Source organism: Enhydra lutris, unplaced genomic scaffold (assembly GCF_002288905.1).
Source record: "Enhydra lutris kenyoni isolate GAN:26980312 unplaced genomic scaffold, ASM228890v2 scaffoldscaffold20, whole genome shotgun sequence".
Taxonomy (NCBI): Eukaryota; Metazoa; Chordata; class Mammalia; order Carnivora; family Mustelidae; genus Enhydra; species Enhydra lutris.
Genome location: NW_019154104.1, coordinates 2,207,459 through 2,226,708, shown reverse-complemented (window position 1 = coordinate 2,226,708; position 19,250 = coordinate 2,207,459). Strand labels below are relative to the sequence as shown.

The following is a 19,250-nucleotide window of genomic DNA, read 5'->3' as shown; positions in this document are numbered from 1 at the left end:
AATCAGGCTCACCCACAGAGTTCAGCTGGACAGGGATCTGGGAGTTGGGGGTGGGGGCTGGAGAAAACCCATAAACCCCAAGGTCTCCAGAGGCAAAGCTAGGAAATACGGTTCCCCTGCAGGGTTTTTTTTTACGTCTTCCAGAGGTGGGGAGGGTGGGGGGGGTTTGACAAGACACGGCATCTGGGGCAGGTTGGGAATATGTGAACATTTCCACACTGACACCCGCCTCCCCATATTCCTGGGGCTCAGCTGCCTTTGCAGAAATATCCCAGATTCTACTCCACACAAGCCTTCGACCTCCTGAACCTGCATCTCCCCTCCCAGAGGAGCTTCGCACTCCTCCCTCCCCAGGCCCAGATCTTTTCCATCAGAATGGCCACCCAGCTCTACTCTCCCCCCTTGGCCCCACACTTTGCTCTCCCTCTTCCTGGTCCTCTTCTGGCAGAGCTGCCCCAGCGCAGCAGCTTGTTCCGAGGGTCGCCCCAGGCTCTCGCCCACCACCGGCCCCTGTCGGAAGAACGCGGTCCCCCGACCGCGCCTCTCCGCGGGTCCCAGAGCCTCCCGCCTCAACAGGTGCCCCTGCCACACAGGGCAGTCACCCGGGGACCCGGCGGAGGCGGCGACAGCAACGCCCCCTGCAGGGCGACGGGGTCTCCGCACGCCCCAGCCCAAGTCCCCGGAGCGCCTAGGGCCCCGGCAACGTCGCGGAGGCCCCAGCCGTGCTCCGCCACCTTTGTTTCCCCACTAGCGCATCGCGGAGTAGACCGCGAGAGAGGGAATCTCCCAGCCGTAGCGCACACACTGCCAGCTCGCCAGTCGTGATGGACCCTCGTGTTGGGGTGAAGGGCGCATACAGGAAGAGAGACCTTTCCCGGACCCAGAGAACACCGCGGGTGCAGTGGGAACTCGAGTCCTCCGTGCGAGAGAAGCAAGTTCAAGTTGATCCGAGCCGAAAATGGGGGCGCAAAGCCCGGCGCAGCCCCTAGCGACCCTGCCTTACCCAACGCCCCCACCCCACGTCCTTTGCCCCCGGGAGACTAGAGAGGGGCTGCGCACCGCCTCCTACGCGCTCAGCCGCGCGAGGTTCCCACTGCCGGCTCGCTACGCTCAAGGTCCAGCTGCCTTCCTGGGGCTGGCGAGGTGCGGACTGTCCCCGGCCCCCGACCTCCAGCCCCCGGCTCCGCCCGCGCAGTGCTGAGAGAGCCACGTTCCCAGTCGCGCGCGTTCGCCGGGCCCACCAAACTTGCAGCACTTTCTCCCAGCCCCCATCCGCTGTCACCCTCCCTCCATCCGTGCGCCCTGGCCCGGCTGGCCCAACAGAGGTTGCCATAACAACGGACAGGAATGCTCCAACATATACAAAGCCGGCAGGGCGAGCCGGGCACGCAGCCCCCTGCCCCGCGCCCTCTGCAGCCGCGCGGGGCTGAGGACGCGCGCCGCGGCTCCCCGGCCGGCCGCCCGGCGCGCAGGGCGTACTCACAATGAGCGGGATGGTGCGGTCCTCGCGGAGCTGCTCTGGCCTCCCGCCGGCCCTCTGAGCGCCCCGGCCGCCGGAGGATGCTGCGTGGGCTCGGTTGTCCTGCCATAAGTAGTAGAAAGTGCCCAGGATCCAGGCTACGGTCAGGATGGCGATGGCATTGGCGCGGATCTTCCTCATGGTGGGCGGGCGGGCGCCCCGAGTGGGGACCCGGGCCGGTTGCTCTCGGGGCCGGGGTGGGGACGCTCGCAGCCCCTGCTGTTTGTTTTCGCTCGCGCCTGGCTGCTCAGTCCTGCAGAGCAGAAAAGGGAGAGAGGTGGGGGGTGGGGGGTGATAGGGAGAGACAGGAGCGCGGAGCGATCCTCACGGTCCTAATGCCCTTCAGCCCCGAGCGCGCGCGTCCCCCGGGCGACCATTCATTCGCGCGCAGAGCCCGCCCCGCGCTCCAGCCCCCGCGGGCTGCCCCGGCCGCGGCGCACGGGTAGAGGAGCACGGCGGGTGCGAAGCGGCACTGGAGCAAGGCCCCGCGAGCCAGACGCCCGCGGTGGAATGGCGACCGGCCAGAACCAGCCTCTGCTCCCACAGCTCAGCGACCGAGCGCCCGGCGCCTGCCCCCGCGCGGCCCTAGTCGGTCCCGCCTACCTCCACGCACCCCCGGCCCGAGCGGCCCTGAGTCACGGCTGGAGATGCGCGACCCCGGCCCGGGCCCGCGCCGCGAAGCTGCGGTTCTGGGCTGCGCTCGGAGCTGTGCTCCGGCGCCGGGTTTAAGGAGTGTTCTGCGAGGCCTCGGGAAGGGACGGATGTGCGGGAGGAGAGTCTGGAGTTTGCCCCGGAATCCTCTGCAGCCTAGGATTCCCAGCCGCCCAAAGGCCCGCCCCGAGGAGGGATTGGAAGCTGGTGCACTTGACATTCGAAGAGAGCGGAGGGTTTGAGAATCGGCTTCGCCGCCGATGAAAGGATGGGGGTACAACTACCCCCACATCTTTCACTGGCTTGGGGCTCCCAGCTTTCAGGAGTCTTCTCTCCAGACCTTTCACTGTCCCCTGAACAACCATGGGTATCATCACCGCTATTTGTCAGGGAGAAAGGAGACCAGAGAGGCTGGAAGATTGGCCCGAGGCCACACGACTAATTAGTGGGCAGAGCCCAGTCTAGAAGCCATCTCTCCGTTTGCACTTTCCACAGAGTGCAAAACACAGTGGTGAGACACAGACACAGAAATCACAGAGATTTGGCCCCAGCCCCGGAGGCATTGAGAATCCGATGTGAACCGCTTGTGTTCAGAGCAGAAGGCAAGGTGGGCTCCACACAGTGTCCGGCACAGAGCAGACTCGAAGTGGGTAAATGTCCCATAAACTGAGCAGGGATCACAAAGGAAGGAATAATGCATTACAAGGTAGTCTTAGAGGAGGCTTCTCACAGAAGGTGAATAAACCTTTGAATAAATTCTTAAAGATTATTTATTTATTTATTTATTTATTTGACAGAGATCACAAGTAGGCAGAGAGGCAGGCAGGGGGGAGGGGACAGGCTCCCCACCGAGCAGAAAGCCCAATGCGGGGCTTGATCCCAGGACCCTGGGATCATGACCTGAGCCTAAGGCAGAGACTTAACCCACTGAGCCACCCAGGCGCCCTGAATAAATTCTTAAGAGGCAGGGCAGGGCAAGGTATTGGATGCCTGAGTAGTGAGAGCAAAGGTCCAGAGGATGGCAGTGCTTGATGTGTTCCAGAAAAAAGAGCTGCCCGATATTGCTGGGGCCCAGGATGCTGGAAGGGACTTAGGAGTTGACTTTGGGCAGGCTGGTCCCTGGACGTGGGCAGAGTTAGCACGGAGTTTGCTTCTTGCTGGTGCTACTGGACACTGGCTCTCACAGAGTGTCCTGGTCCACATTAGGTCCCCGACTCTAAACGAAGCAGCCTCAGGACTCAGGCAAAGGTGAGGTCACAGCCCATGTCTTCCCCAACCACCTCCATCAGCAGCACTCATTTTCCCCCATTTCTCCAGCATGCAGGACTGAACCGTGCGTGTAAGAGAGGCTCATTCCATTTCTGTTGGAATGAAGGAAAATGAAGAAAGAAAAACCTAATGAGTTCTTGCTGCAGAAGGATCATGGTCGCTACTGCAGTACCCTCTTCCTCACTCCGAACAAGACCGCGAGGGTACGTCAACAAGTCCAGAAACATCCACATCGAGAATAGGACCCTGGAAAGAGTGTACAAAGAGGGTCTCACAAAGACTAGCAGGGAATCTGAGGCCCGAGGCAGGTGGAGGTCAAGAACAACAGGAGATGCTATGGAGATGCCACTGGCCCTGGAGCCGTGGGCCAGCCTTGCTCTCCTGGGTGTCTCTTGCCTGGGAAGTTTAATTAGACAGCTAGAGGGGCCAGGATTCATCTCCATAGAGAAAACCACTGTCAAGCCAAGCCATTCCTGGTTTCCCCAGGAATCATGAGGCTGATCCAGGGGTCATGCCCTCTGTAGGAAGCCAGGAAAAGCTTGCTGCCTAAGAGTCAAGCCCCACGGGCATTCCCAAACCATAAGGAAATGTAAGGGAACTGCCCTCCTCGTACCCCCACTTCCACACAGGCTCTTGGGTCAGCAGAGTGGAAAGACTTGGAGGATGGCCCTCCCTTGCCACTGGCTGCTTCCCTCAGCCCAGCCTGGCCTGTGCCTAATTGCCTTTAGTCTTGAGAAAACCAGGTGAGAGGATGTGGGATCCAAAGACATTACATCAACCCCTAGTGAGAAGCTCCAAACTCACGCCTAGGCATGGGGGATGAAGCTAGAAACTGCAGTCAGGCTGATGGGGTTTCTGGTGGCTCTAGAAGGAGGGCTGTATGAGGTGAGGGAGGGAAGGAAGAGGTGGAATTTGGCAGGATTTCCACAGGTCTCACCTCTTACTCCCCAGGGTTCAGTGGCGAGGATGCTATACTTCTGTATCAGTTGTCACTCCCTGGTAGCTCTGTCTCTCTGGAAGAGAAGTCTGTCTGCCCCCCCCCCCCAACACACACCCATGTCACCACCACAAGAAAAACCCCACAGGGACATAGCCTCTCTGAATGACGTTAGACTTCACAGCCATCCCTCCCTCAGATGGACATAGTAAACTTCCCGTGGCGGGGTAGGGGGTAAGGAGGCAGGTCACTACCATGCTCATTTAGCTGACAGAAATCTGACCTAGGCAGAGGTTAAGCAATGGGCCTGGAGCCACAGGCACATTGGGAACTTGGGGCTGCCACCTCAGCTACAGCCCAAGGGATTTTAATCCTAAATAGGTACAGAGCTGAAGCTCAGTCCTCCCCGAGATGGATCTCAGTGTTCAATGATGACAGGGGGCGTTGTTTCCTCCCTAGTCCTAGGAATGGAGTCCCGCGAAACCAGAGAAGCAAAGCGACACCTAAGAGACTTGGTGCTGCCCGGCACTCACTGAACCAGGGTGGTAATAATAGCTGAGGTTCACTGGGTACCCAGCAGGGGCCAGGTGCTGAACGGGCTCCCCACATCCGCGATCTCTGAAGCCCCGCAACACAACCTGCAGACCTGGCCTTGGGGATACTCTCAGTGTCAGTGGCCGAGAGCCACCCAGCAGGGAGGAGGCGGGGCTGGATTCAAGTCTGTTCCCCCTGCCGGTATCTGGGCACCAGTACAGGGCTTCCAAGCACACTGGGCAGTCTGCAGGGTGGTCAGAAGTTCTGCACGCAGGGACCTCCCCTCCCCACAGGGGCCTCCATTTTCTCCTCTGGAAAATGAGGGATGCGGGGAGATGACCTCCAAGGTCCCTCCAACTGTGCCCTTTAGGACCGCTAGTTCCTTGGGTATTTTCTTCCAAAATGTGGCACTGCTCCCCACATGGTTCTTCTCTTTCAAAGCTGTCAAAGCCAGCACTCAGGAGCCTCAACTGGGCAAAGCCAAGTGCTCCCCGTGCTCCCAGAGGCCCCAGGGAGCTCTCTGTCCCCGTGCATTTGATGTGTGGGTGGATCACAGAGGGGAGAAAGGCTGTGGAGTTCAGGCAAAACCCTGGCTCTGGACTTGGACAACCCGCATTCAAATGCTGGTTCTGTCCCTTATTAGGAGAGTGGCTTGGGTGAATTCTTACCCTTTCTTCACCTATAAGGGGCATTGACAGCCGTTAACTGACAGCACTGTTGGGAAAGGTAGGAAATAAGGCACAGAAACTCCAGTGCTGGTAACCATCCCCATTCCAGACCCCCACCCCACCGCGCGCCTCTCACAGGCAGTGCTGCTGGCTCCTGGCCATGGGGCTCTAGAAAGGCCTGCCCAGGGCACATGCAGGGGAATGCTCACTGGGGCTGGGAAGGAGAACAGACCCTGGACAGGCCCAACAAGGATAACTGTCCTGCCACATCGGGGCACGGCTGCCTGTGTCTCCACAGTCTGTGTTGAGCAGCCTGGAGGGGGCTGGGGAGAGGCAGCATGCGGGACCCCAGCTGTTGCTGGGTTTCCATTCTTGCCATCATACCCATTACCCTTGCGACTCGGTCAGCTTGGAAGCCTCTCGCCCTGTCTGCAGCTGCAGCAGGGACCCGGACGGTGAGTGAGGGGGACTTGTTAGACCACCATGTCTGCTCTAAGCAGCAAAGGAGGCAGACATGGTGAACAGAGCGTATGTTACCAGGCAACAGGCACTGTGCCAAAGCAAGATCTCAGAATACTCACAATGACCCTGTGAGGAAGGGGGAACCAGACCCTCTCCCTTGCACAAAGGGGCTGGTGCCTGCAGGAGTCCCTCAGCCCCCACTGGGGGATCAGTGGCACAAACAATCCCCACAGCCAGCGGGCTGCACTGAAGACACCACCTAAGGGAACATTATTTCTAAGCTAAGTTCCTTATAAACCATCAAGGAGAGGACCTGGCTCTTTGAAAGGAACTCCAAGGGGCGCCTGGGTGGCTCGGTCATTGAGCATCTGCCTTCGGCTCAGGTCATGTCCCAGGGTCCTGGGATCAAGCCCCGCACCGGGCTCCCTGCTCGACGGAGCGCCTGCTTCTCCCTCTCCCTCTGCCTGCCACTCTGCCTGCTTGTGCTCTGTCAAGTATATTAAAAGAAAAAAAAAAAGGAACTCCAAGAGTCTTATCAGTCATCGTTCTATTTGGCTTTTCAGATCAGTTTCTGCCGCTGGGGTGTAAGCTCCATGAGGCCAGGAGTACTTGTGTTTTGTTCCCTATGGTCTCCCCAGCACTTAGAACAGCTCGGCATATAGCCACACATAGTACGAACTTATTAAGTAGTTGTTGCTGGAACGGAGGGAGGGAAGAGGAGCGGGTAGCTGTGTGCAGGAGTAGAGCTGAGAAAGGGTGACTCCTCTGGGGTCAGTGTGGGCCAGTGTGGGGACTCACTCAGATTCCCCAACAGTGCTTCCTCGGGAGCACTGCCCCCCTCCCTGCAACCCCAGGACCGGGGCCAAATGCTGTGGCCGCAGGATGGCAGGGTGGGGCACGGGGAGCAGAAAGTCCAATCAGAATTTGGGAGGAGTGACCCTGGTTCTGGTGGATAACTCCAGGAATATTATTACTAATCATGAAAGGAGCCAGCTGTTGCATTTGGGAATAATAAGATTGCAGAGGCTGAGGGTTAATTAGAAATGTGTCAAATGCTTTTTTTTTTTTAAAGATTTTATTTATTTGTCAGAGAGAGAGAGAGAGGGAGAGAGAGCGAGCACAGGCAGACAGAATGGGGCAGAGGCAGAGGGAGAAGCAGGCTCCCTGACGAGCAAGGAGCCCGATGTGGGACTCGATCCCAGGACACTGGGATCATGACCTGAGCCGAAGGCAGCTGCTTAACCAACTGAGCCACCCAGGCGTCCCAAGAATGCTTTTTCTTAACAGTAAGGAATTTCTACAAGGGAGAAATGTACAAATAAAGCCAGCTGGTCAGCAGAATTGGTCCTGGAGGCAGAGCCCTTTGCAAGGCCTTCCTGACCTCCCCATCTCTCAGGTGCTCTACTTCATCCCTTACTCTCTCCACAGCCTCTAAGGAGATGAGTGGCAAAGGTCCTCAGAGCCAAACAGATGGCCCAAAATGCCAGGGCAGTGTTTGTCACATGCCTGTCTCTCACCCTTGAATGGGAGTTCCTCTGAGCAGGGCCTGGCGGCCTTCTTTTGTCCAGTTTCTAGCACAGTGTTAGGACATCGTGGCAGCACTAATATTTGTGCAACGAGTGAATGAGTGAGTAAATACCTAGGGTCCACCCAAGGGCTGCTGCTACTCTCCATTCTGTCTCATGAAAATCCCACAAGCCTGCTCAGATGACAGAGCCTGCTTACATAGGGTGGTATACCCAGTCCCTTTCTTTCCTTTCCTTCTTGAGTGCCTACCATGCCAGGCAATTCTAGGTTCTAGGGACATGAAAATGAACAAAACCTGGACCGCAGCTTCTGAGGAGCCCAGTAACTGATCATGGGGAAAAACACATCCATAAGAGGATATAATGGAACTCTCTCGAAGCACAAAGGGGGCTTCTCCAAGTAAGAAGTCATCTGAGAGCTGAATCTTAAAAGGCAGGCGGGTAGGCAAGAGTGAAAGGGTGTTCTGGGAAGAGGAAGAGGCAAACAGAGGACACAAGGATGTGGAAGTGTGTGGGAGCTCAAGAAATGGCGAGGGATTTGGGGGTAGGGGGTGGTGATGGTAACAAGGGCAGAGGTGTAGGCATTGATCAGTTAACCAATGTCTTCTCTGTCTTTGTAGGACATTTGGACTTACTCTGGTAAGCCATGGAGAACCATCTAAGATTTTAAACCAGGGAGTGACATGATCGGTTACAAATTTTAGTGAGGAGGCTGGAGACAGGTGGTAGCAGGGGGTGACAAGGATACTGTGATGGTCCAAGCAAGCAGTGCTGTGGGCCTGGGTTAGGGCAGAAAGTCTGGAGGAAAGAGAGGGAGGGCAGAGTCAAAGGATTTGGTGATCTGTTGGAAGTGGGGTTAGAGAAAGGGATGAAGAATAGCATGCACATTTCTCATGTAGCAGACAAGTGCTTTGGTGTAAGGTAACCCACTATTAACTGAAACAGGAAATGCAGGTGGAGGAACAGATTTGGGAGGCATGTTCAACTGAACTGAAGCTCTCTGCGGTCTGTCCACAAAAGCAGCTGTAAATCCAGGTCTGGTGATCAGGAAGAGGAGTGGAAGGAGCCAGGTCAGGTAGAGATGAGAAAACCAGAAGCACAACTGGGGCAAATGTGCTGGGTGGCTGCGCATGCGCCCAGCACCTAGGCATAGGAGAGAACCATGTGCATCAGAGATTAGGACTTCTGGATCCCTCGAGTGAAAATGAAGCCATAGAGAACTGGTGGTTTTTTCCACCTCCATTGGATGCCACGTCTCAAGGCCCTGGACCCAAGCTCTTGGGAATACTCATTTCTTTATCAAGGACCTCATCACCTGGTACATATTAGAATTGACCCCTAGACTTAGGGCTGGAGTGAAATTTGGCTGAGAAAGAGATTATGTGGTAAGACCAGAGAGAATCTGAAATGCAGAGACCCCCGGCCTTGCTCCTGCGCCTCCTTTAGTCTAACTGGGCCTGTAGCTGGTACCTCCATCTTCCCTGACAAACTTGGAGGTGGAAAATAAGGGAATGTTCCTGGGATTGGTACATCTTTTGAAGCTCTCAGCAAGGCTGAAAATATCCATCGATATATTTTGAAGTGTAATTTCCACTTCCTTACCAGCCAAAATAATTGAACAGGAAGAAAAAGCTGTTAATGCAGGAGGCGTGTAACATCAGATCCACATTGCCTGGAAATTTACCATTTCAAAGCAATTGAGGGTTTTTACTGCCAGTGTTTATAGTCATACATGTCCCCTCTCACTGAAGCCATCAAAAGGCCCATCAATCTGGGTTTGGACACTGAAATCGCTCAGTGTCTGGAGCAAATGTCAAAGCAGGCAGAATTTTTAAAAATTATCCTGCCATTTTGTCAGCATATAAATCATGGGGGTGGGGGAGTTGCCTCCTGGGAGGTGGCGTAAACAGTTGGGGTTGCCAGTGCTCCTGGATCCCACAGTGGCAGAGCTCCCTGGTGGCATGGCCAGGCACACCCTCCTCGCACCCTCAGCATCTCTGATCTGGGCTCCATGCACAGGTTGTCCTCTTGAGTCTGGGTGGGCATTTCTCCCTCCTGCCCAACAAAAAATGCCTGTCTCTGCTTCCGGCCCAGTGACCCCAGGTCCAAGGGGTGCATGTTCCCCAGGAGGGGAGTGACGTCATGCTGCCTCTTACAGCCTCTGCCCAGCTCAGCAGGAGAGACAGTCGACTTTGCTGACTTTCATCTTCTGTCCGCTGCCACTGCTGTGTGTATGTGCCAGCATCAGGCACGCCGGTGTGCTGTTTTTCAATTAGAATGTGACTTCAGGCTTTTCCTGGAAACTACTGATTTCTTTCCCGATGTTTGTATCCAATGGAGGAAATTTCTAAACCCATGCCCAATCATTTGTCTTTCATTTTGGGATCCCTATTTTTCTAAAGGCCACTCTAAAAGTGCCATTGCCTCACTTGGTGACCCTGGAAAAGTCACTTTCTGGGCTTCTTTCTTGTGTTTGAAATGAAGGCTTTGGTACAAGGGATTTGGAAGGTCCTTTCTAGTGCTAACATTTTAAGAGTTTATTTAGTTATTTTAATATTTTAAACCGTTCCTGCCCCAGCAAGAATTACTGGCAATAAACGGAGACACAGTTTTCTTTATTATCATTTAGTCCCTCCACACACATTACATACATACATGTACATCCAAACAATTTGAAATATTCCACTGGGTCAAGAACCTAAAAACTTCTGGATTACAGCAGACCTAAAAAGGAGAAGTAAGAAGAATGTACAAGAAATTGGTACATCCAGGATGCCTGAGGAGGGGAACTTGAGAAGTGGGAGACTTTTCATCATACATTCTTTTGTATCCTTTGATTTCTTTGCCACATGTGTTTATTACCTCTTCAAACATTTTTTAAGCAAGGGAAGAGTTTTCCTTTCTCCTTCTCCAACCACAAGCCTCTCTGCAGCTCACTTGCTGGGGGGCAGAGAAGACCAGGACAGGGCTGGCATCATGGGCCAGAAGCCATTCCTCAGCCCAGGCCCTGCTCAAGACCAGCCCCATCCCTCCAGCTGGGCATGGCCAATAGCCGCCCCAGGTGCGTGGAGGGGTTCCGTGGGTGGGCACCACTGCGGGCTGCCCTTGCCGCGGGCACTCCGGCTGAGCAGTCAAAATGCTATAGGGACTCCATTCGAGGTGCTCCAGGAAGAGGCTAACTCTCCCAGCTCCAGCAGCCTGTGGGCAAAGGGGCCCAGGAGTCCAGCAAACAGGGAAGTACATGCATCTAGCTTTCAATTCTCCAGATCTTACCATTCCCTTTCAAAGACAGATTGCTTTTTGTTTTGTTTTCTGTTGCTAATATAACATGAGGGCAGGAGCATGAAAGGAAACAGAAGAAAAGGACCAGAGATGCATGGAGAGAAAGGGTCTTTAAGGTTCCCCTTTCCCCCCCCCGCACCGCTGCTGGCCTCTGCTCGGTGGAGCTGGGCTGTAGCATCTCCAGCAGGTCCCGCTCGCCTGGTTTTCTCCCCTAGTGTAGCTCCTGCTCAGCTTTTTCTTGTGACATCCAGCTGCCACCCAGCCGCCTTCTACCTCCTTTTCTGATTATCACCTTCGAAGGGTGCTGGCCATCATTTGTGTCCCCAACTTACTTCCACCCTCCTCTGACTCACCCTCTTCCCTGCCACACTGCCCAGCACCACCCAGACTGGTGCTGCCACCTACCCCACAACTGGGATAGGCTCCTCCATCGTCCGTTCGAAGTCCCTGTACCTGACTTCTTTCCAGGGTCAACTTTGTCCCCCAGCAGGCTACGGGAACGTGCGGGCAAGAAAACAACCTGAGGGGGCGCCTGGATGGCTCAGTGGGTTAAAGCCTCTGCCTTCAGTTCAGGTCATGATCCCAGGGTCCTGGGATCGAGTCCCACATCGGGCTCTCTGCTGAGCAGGGAGCCTGCTTCCTCCTCTCTCTGCTTGCCTTTCTGCCTACTTGTAATCTCTGTCTGTCAAATAAATAAATAAAATCTTAAAAAAAAAAAAAAAAAAGAAAACAACCTGAGAAGCCATGTCAGAGTCAGACAAGGAGCAGCAGATGGAGACATGCACTTGACAGAGTGGACACAAGAGATGGAAAGATACAGAGTATGAGGAAAAACAGCTTCAGGGAAAGAAAAAGCAGACAGCGAAAACCAATAAAAGCATAATGAGTACTAAAACCAGAAAGGCCTGAAGAGAAACCATCCAGGGAGCAGCAAGCGGACGCATGACACCAGTGGAGTCAGTTCAGAGGGAAGGAGCAGGAGGGCTGGGGCGGGCAGCATGGGAGGGGCGGGAGGCAGGAGGCATGGCGCAACAGAACCCTCTCGGGAAGGATCATTCACCTCCCGAGCTGTGGGGCTTACTGGCTGCAGCGAGCAGAATCTACTTAAAACACAGCAAGCATTTTACCTCAGTCTGTTTCCCTGGCTAGAAAATGCTGGAACCAAAGGCTTAGGGAACCATTCCAGCATGGACGACCAAGACCATGAGCCGAGACCAAGAGATCCTTGCCCGCTCTGGGAATCAGCCTCCAGGCCACTAAACTCACAGCTATTGATCCAAGTCCCAAAGGCACTCGTGTTTTTCACTTCTTCACGACTTCCTTCATTCTGTCTTCAAGCTTGTCAGAAAGCAGATACTGTTCAAATGTGACAGCTGCACTAAAGGATGCTCACAGGGAGCTCCCTGACCAGTGGGAATATTCACAATGATGACTGGAGAAGCCTTGGGTGATCGGATAACAGCAAGACAAAGAAGAGAGCACCAGAGAACATCGCAGATAAAATGGCCCCAGGGAAACCAGATGGGACTTGAATTGGAAAACACAAACAGCCTCACTCCTTTCCCTGGACTGTATATCTTTGGGAAACTCTAATCTGGGGAAGACCTGACTCTTTACCCGCCTGCCGCAAAGAGTACAAAATAAGGCTGGGAGCTCAAAGTGGCGTAGAAGAGCCATCCATCCATCATGTTTTGGTTTCTGTCTGACTGAGAGGGCTGGGGATAAGAGGTCTTCCTTCCCTGGCCCTGGAGCTTGTAAATTGTGTAAAATACTGTTCCTGGCTGAATATAAGTCCTCAGCTCTGCATGACATTTATATTCTTGAAAAACTTAGTGTATAAATCAAATCAAATTTTGCCTGCCAGAGAAGTTGGCTTTTCAAAGTAAATTTGAGGTCAATCCTATGTGTAAAGAGAAGAATGGCCTGTGAAGGTGAAAAATCATGCCAGTTCATGTCTGTAACTTTGGAGTTCTGAATGTCTGATTTGGGTGGCTGTGGGGTGGGGGCATGACTGTCTAGAGATCCGGCTATAGTTCACTTGCAGATTGGGATTCAACATTACTTTAAAACAAACAAAAAACTTATCAGATAGGTATGTTGCAGAAGCCCCGCTAAAGAAATATGAATTTTTAAAAATTGATTAGGGAACACTTCAAATATGTATTTTAGATGTAGCGAGCCTAATAATTAAAAAACCCAACTCCAGCTATTAGCAACTCCTGGCCAATCCTGTGAGAAACATGGACTTTTGAGCCAGATGACAGATACAGAGAATGAATTTTATAGGACAGGACAAACATGATTAGTCATACTGAGGCTGTAGGTCCAAGTTTCTGCATAAGTGCCTTAGACTACAGCCTGGAGTATAAAGAGAAAGGTTGAGAAATATATTCTTGGTGAACAACCAAAGAAAGCTGGGACTTAAAAAACAAAACTCCCCCTCCCCCCAGCCCCAGGCTGAACAACTCCCAAGGAACAGTAACAGAGGTTCCCTTCAAGGAGGAAAATGACGGGGGGGGGGGTGGGTAGAGAGGGGGGACAGTCCCTTTTCATTACACATTAAAAAAGATTTTTTTGTACTATGTGCACACATCTATTTTCTTTCTTTTTTTTAAAGATTTTCTTTATCTTTAAATAAAAAATAAAGAGAGAAAGAGTGAGTACGAGCAGGGAGAGGGGCAGGCAGAGGGAGAGGGAGAAGCAGACTCCGTACCGAGTAAGGAGCCCAATGTGGGGCTTGATCCCAGGACCCAGGGATCATGACCAGAGCCAAATACAGACACTTCACCAAATGAGCCACCCAGGTGCTCCCACATTACCTATTTTCAATAGTAACTTGTAAAGAACAAGTATCGTGAAGAGTTGCAGTAACCACACCAACTACATATGACAAAAGAGCAAAATGCCCAGACTCAAGACTACCAGTTCTTCATGTTTTCACCTGTATTTGCACTCGTATAATAATTTGCTCAGGTAGATGAATGTACAACCTTCCAATCCAAGACCATACATCATCAGAATAGATGTTTCATGTAATGTAAGAAACCTGAGCTCCGGGGTGCCTGGGTGGCTCAGTTGGTTAAGCGACTGCCTTTGGCTCAGGTCATGATCTCGGAGTCCCAGGATCGAGTCCCTCATCAGGCTCCCAGCTCCGCAGGGAGTCTGCTTCTCCCTGTGACCTTCTCCCCTCTTATGGTCTCTCTCTTGCTCTCTGTCAAATGAAAAAATAAAATCTAAGAAAGAAGGAAGGAAGGAAGGAAACCCAAGCCCTGAGAGCTGGAGTAACTGGACTTAGGACTGTCCTGGAGCTGGTGGGATTGGCATGTGCCCTGAGCCCAAAGCCCTGGGTAGGGGCCTGGTTGGGACTCATGCATCACGCCCTACCTGCTCATCAGCACCCAGATCCACACAGAAGTGGGCCTCACCCTAATGGGTGCTGAGCCCTCAGTTCCAGAGCTGATGTGGCATCTGGGGGGCCTCAAAGAGAAGCGTGTTGGGAAACAACTTTTGAGTACTTCATCAGTGACCCTCCCCACATGGTTCTGGACAAGCTGGAACGCAAAGGTCTCCACGTGCTGAGCATGACGGAGGTGAGCCGGATGCTGGTGTGGGGTGTGCAAAAGGACTGACTCTCTCACATTGAGGAGTAGATGGGGCACCCTTTTCTCGCGTGATTCCCAATCTTGAGTGTCTGTTCACTCACTGTCCAGCCCCTCACTTCCCAAATCATCATTTTCCTTTCCCTGCACCACTGGGCAGTGAATGGCCTTTTCTGAAACCTGCCTCAGCCTATGGGAGAGGGCAGGGCCCTTGCCCTGGGGCTTCTAGCTGCCCCTTCATCTTCAGGCCTGGCCAAGGGACTTAGAGGAGGTCATGATCTCTGGGCAGGCTAAGGGGCTCCCAAGAGCCAGGCTGACCTAGGCCAGGAGCTGGGAGCCCCCAAGGAGCATATAGTCCCAGGTTTGGTTGGGAAGGTCCTACAGAGCTAGTCCAGGCCAACAAAAGGCTGTGATGAGTGGCTGCTCAAAAAAAAAAAAAAAAAAAGGAGGGGTGCCTGGGTAGCTCAGTTGGTTAAAGCCTCTGCCTTCAGCTTAGGTCATGATCCCAGGGTTCTGGGATCAAGCCCCGCATCGCATCGGGCTCTCTGCTTGGCAGGGAGCCTGCTTCCTCCTCTCTCTCTCTCTCTGCCTACTAGTGATCTCTGTCTGTCAAATGAATAAAATCTTTAAAAAAAAAAGAAAGAAAGAAAGGAAAAGGAAGAAAGAAACCCCAGCCCTGAATGGTTAAATGGCTGCATACAATTTGTCAAAATTCACAGAGTACTCTCAAGATTTGTACTTCATTGTATGTTCATTACACTGTGCTTCAATAAAGTATTATTAACAACATCAAAGAGCTTAGCCTTTGTGAAGAAAGAAAGAGTCAAAGAATCGCCATTTGGGGTTTATTGGGTAGGTGGTTCAGAGAAAACTAGGGTTTTGAGAAGACAACACGGTGTAGACTTTCTGCAAAAACTTGCTCTTTGGAAACCATCACTACAGCATGTGCTTTTGGTTAAGCATTCCAGGGCTGAAACGCAACTCTGTGCTGAGATGCCGAGAAGATGAGGCAAAATCTTGGCCAAGGTCAAGCTCTGCTGATGGTTTGAGAGGGGGACAGCAGCCAACTGCTCTGCACTTGTGTAACATTTAAAAAAAGAAAAACTAACCCCAAGCCATCTTCTGTCCCTTTTTGGAGCCAACATTAGTCCTGCTCATTGCATCCAAGAACTCAGAGGAATTTGCATGTATGCTACTACAGCTCAGGCCTACCAAACCTCCAGGGCCCATACATACCTACTTTAATTTAAAAAAACTAAGCTAACTTGCTGGGACTCTAGTTGGCTCTATGGGATATGATGGAAGATGTCAGAATCTTAGATGAAGTTAGGGTTCATCCATCAGAGGCAGAGAAATATACTTTAACCTCCCTTTTGGCTATCTGGTTACTTTTTCTGGAACTAAACTGCAACAAAATGCAACAAAATGACCCTAATTTGATAGAAAATGGGGGCTCATGTCTGTATCTGGGTAACTATTATAAAAAGAGCTGCAAGCTTAGCGTATTTGGTCCAAATATGTGCTACACAAAGAAAAGCCAATACACCAACACCCTCTTTGGGACTGAGCGAAGCACAAAAAGGAACAGGGAAACATTTTTTGTCAGGTTATAGGGAACATATATAGATACACAGAAATGTCTTTCAGCAGTTTATAGAATATAAACTATATTTTATGCATGTCTGTCTTATAGATGCCAAAGGTAAGAGGGACAAAGTCCAAGGCCAGTCAGGGTTATACAAGATGCAGGCCCCAGAAACTTCCCAGTCTCCCTGTGAGGTGATCATGTTTTAGGACTTACGGATGGGTAACAATGTGTTAACACTGGATCCCTCAAATTTTCTTAGGCAGTCATGACAACATAAAAAAAGAGAGAATATTTTTAACTCATTGGTTTAATGTTTTCCTTTTAAAGTACCTAATTCTATTCAGTCCTCTATAGTATAGTCTTAATTTCTCCTATCCTTAAAATGAGAAACACTCATTCCTTTTTTCTCATTATCTTCCCATCTACAATACTTGGCAAACTTGCCTCATTTCCATTTTGTGCTTATCTCTTGTTAAACCTTACAGCACAAGCAATGAAACTGAAGATACAAATTTCTCTTCCTTCTTTATTGCTGAATAGTGAACTGTGAGTTCCTAAGGCCACAGACAGCACATCTCTGGTGAGAAGTATATTTTGACCTCAGGTGGAACACCAGATGGAGGAACCAGGCTTCTCTCTAGTCAATGAGGCCAGGAGGACATGGTGTGGCATCCTGCTTCCCTCATTCCCCCCCTTTCCGTGCATAGTCTCCACTCCCAGAGCTGGGGGCGGGATGAGGGTGTGCAACGATGAAGCAGAAGGTACACGGCTTCCAAGGGAAAGTGCCACATAAGAAACAGTGGGATGTATTGCCGAACGCTACAGCTAGGAGGGTCCTTACAGCACATCTAATCTTAACTTCTAACTTTATTGGTAAAGAAAGGAGCCCAGAAAAGTTAAGTGATTAGTCCAAAGATACACAGGTAATGGCCAGAACCAAAACCTAGGTCACCAGCCTGTTCCTCTGATCCTTTAACACACAATAGAACTGAGTACAGGGAAAAGCAAAATAGAACGTTAAGTCCATGGGCTACAACCCCATCAACCCATGAACCAAATAAACATATCTCTTTTAAAACTACCCATATCTTAATCTCCCATTTCTTTTCAGCTGTTAGCTTACTAAGCTCAAATGTTTGGTTCTTATCCAGGACTTAATGGATACACTGGTGGCCTGGAGAGTCAGAATCCCAACTCTGCCCCAGCATGTTGAAGCCTGAAAAGGGAGATCTTTGGGAAGCAGGAGTAGAGTAAAAGTAGCCTCTCCAACTCAGGAATATTCTGGACCACACATCATGCTTATATTAATGCTGACTCCAAACTCAGCAGCTTTTGGAGCTTATGTAGGCAGAAAAGGCAACAGACTACCCACTTAGCAAGAGGAAAATGCAAGAATTAATAACAAATAAGGAAGCTAGAAGGAGGGTAAATGCTTTGGATTCAGTCTGGAAGGCAGGGAAATTACTTCCATTCAGAGCAGAAAATGACCTTGTAAGGCAGTGTATACTACATTTGAAGAGGATGCAACCCAGGATGTGTGAACCAGGTCCTTTGATATTCCCTATTCCTGTGCAAAGGAAGTCAATTCCTGATTATCCCTCAAATGATTACCCATTTGGTCTAGTTACCCACAGTATCTAGGGACCTCCAACAAGAGTGGGCCATATAGACAGACCTCGTTAGATGGAAATACTAGTCTAATGTACTTCCCACTTTCCCAGATAACATGCTGGTATTCAAGCGAGGGTCTTGGTGCCTCAAGCAAAAGGCGGTGTGTGTGTGTGTGTGTGTGTGTGTGACTAAAACATCTCCTAGCAGGCTGGTAGGATAGGTAATTGGAACAAGCAAGCTACCCAGCTGCATGTAAGCCCCAGACCATCACTGGACATGAAACTGTTCTAGGACTGGGGACAAGAAGAAGGTATAAGGCTTCAGCATGAGGAGGTAACTTGGTGAATAGTTAAAGTATATCACTGAATTCCAAAGCAAAAGTATTCTGGGGACTACGTATTATATTTACATTATTCAGATCAAGAGTTCATCACAGCAATGTCATTCTTACACCCTCTTTCAGCTTATCTCATCCAAGAAAAACTGATTCCCACTGTATTCCTGAAAGATCAGGCATTCTAAAAATGTCCACTTAGCAACAGAAAAGAAAAAAGATCAAAAAGAAGGACTCTTTTAAAATATGTAATAATTAGTAAACTAGCAAACCAAAAAACTATCTTCTTTAACAGTAAAAAGTGATAGCATGATGATGAGACATGATGAAGGAAAAAAAAAAAAGAAGGAAACGATCAACGAATGAATGAAAAACTCAGAGAGGTAAGGTAAACTGAGAATTCAGACTATAGTCAAATGTTAGGGCCCCACACTAACAGGTAGGAAAGGAAGCTGAATAAAAGCTCTTTCTGCCTGCTGGGCTCCTAAGAGTCTAAAATGAGGGATTAAAATGGCTTTATTTCAACAGAACACATTTTGTCATCTGATCTCCATCCGTGACATGGATAAGAATAAGTAACTTATGGCTGCACTCTTAAAAAGCAACAAATCCCTGAACATTGTGCCTTGTTCACTTTAGGATGGCAAATCACTGCTGTGTATCATACACACAAAAAAGACCTGTCTGTAACTTTTATTTTAAGTTTTTATTTTAAAATAGTGTTTCCAAAAAACACTGACTACAAGGGGAAATGAGTCAATAAAGGATGGGAGATAAAGGGGAAGCAGAGAGAAGACTAAGCATAGAAACACAATGATCCGGGTACATTCAGAGGCCCTTGCCATGACCCTGTCCTCTCACTACTGTTCACATGGAGGCTCAGTAAATGTACCGGGACACGAGCTAAAGGGTTAGAGAGAAGCATTCCCTTGATATATGCTCCTAAAAGGTGATATCAATTGGTAATCACTCCAGAAATGTGAGACCCCTCTGCTCCATCCAATTGCTAGAATTCTATCCTAAGTAAATTATCAAAGATATAGTCAAAGATTTATACAAAAGACAGTTCAACACAGTATCACTGACATTAACAAAAGATCTGAAATAACCAAAATTTCAACAGTGTGGGAATGGACAACTGAAGTATGGAAGAGTCACTAGGAATCTACTTTCAAAGATGAGGGGCACAGGAAATTAATTATTTGTGGTACCACGTTAAGTGAGGGGTAAAAAATAGGATGTCACAGTCTATATATACATGACTCTGAAT

The 19,250-nt window shown here is 50.7% G+C and overlaps 1 protein-coding gene and 1 pseudogene across 1 annotated transcript in view; one reads left to right on the top strand and one right to left on the bottom strand.

Moving 5' to 3' along the window:
• Window positions 1-1,660, bottom strand: part of LOC111148599 (polypeptide N-acetylgalactosaminyltransferase 16) — an 89,190-nt gene extending 87,530 nt beyond the window's left edge. Inside the window, exon 1 of the mRNA XM_022505302.1 lies at window positions 1,484-1,660. Within this exon, the coding sequence (XP_022361010.1) occupies window positions 1,484-1,660 (177 nt within the window). The remainder of the gene's footprint in view (window positions 1-1,483) is intronic.
• A 1,889-nt stretch (window positions 1,661-3,549) lies between these two features.
• On the top strand, window positions 3,550-14,730 carry LOC111148722 (annotated as a pseudogene).
• The last annotated feature ends 4,520 nt before the right edge of the window (window positions 14,731-19,250 follow it).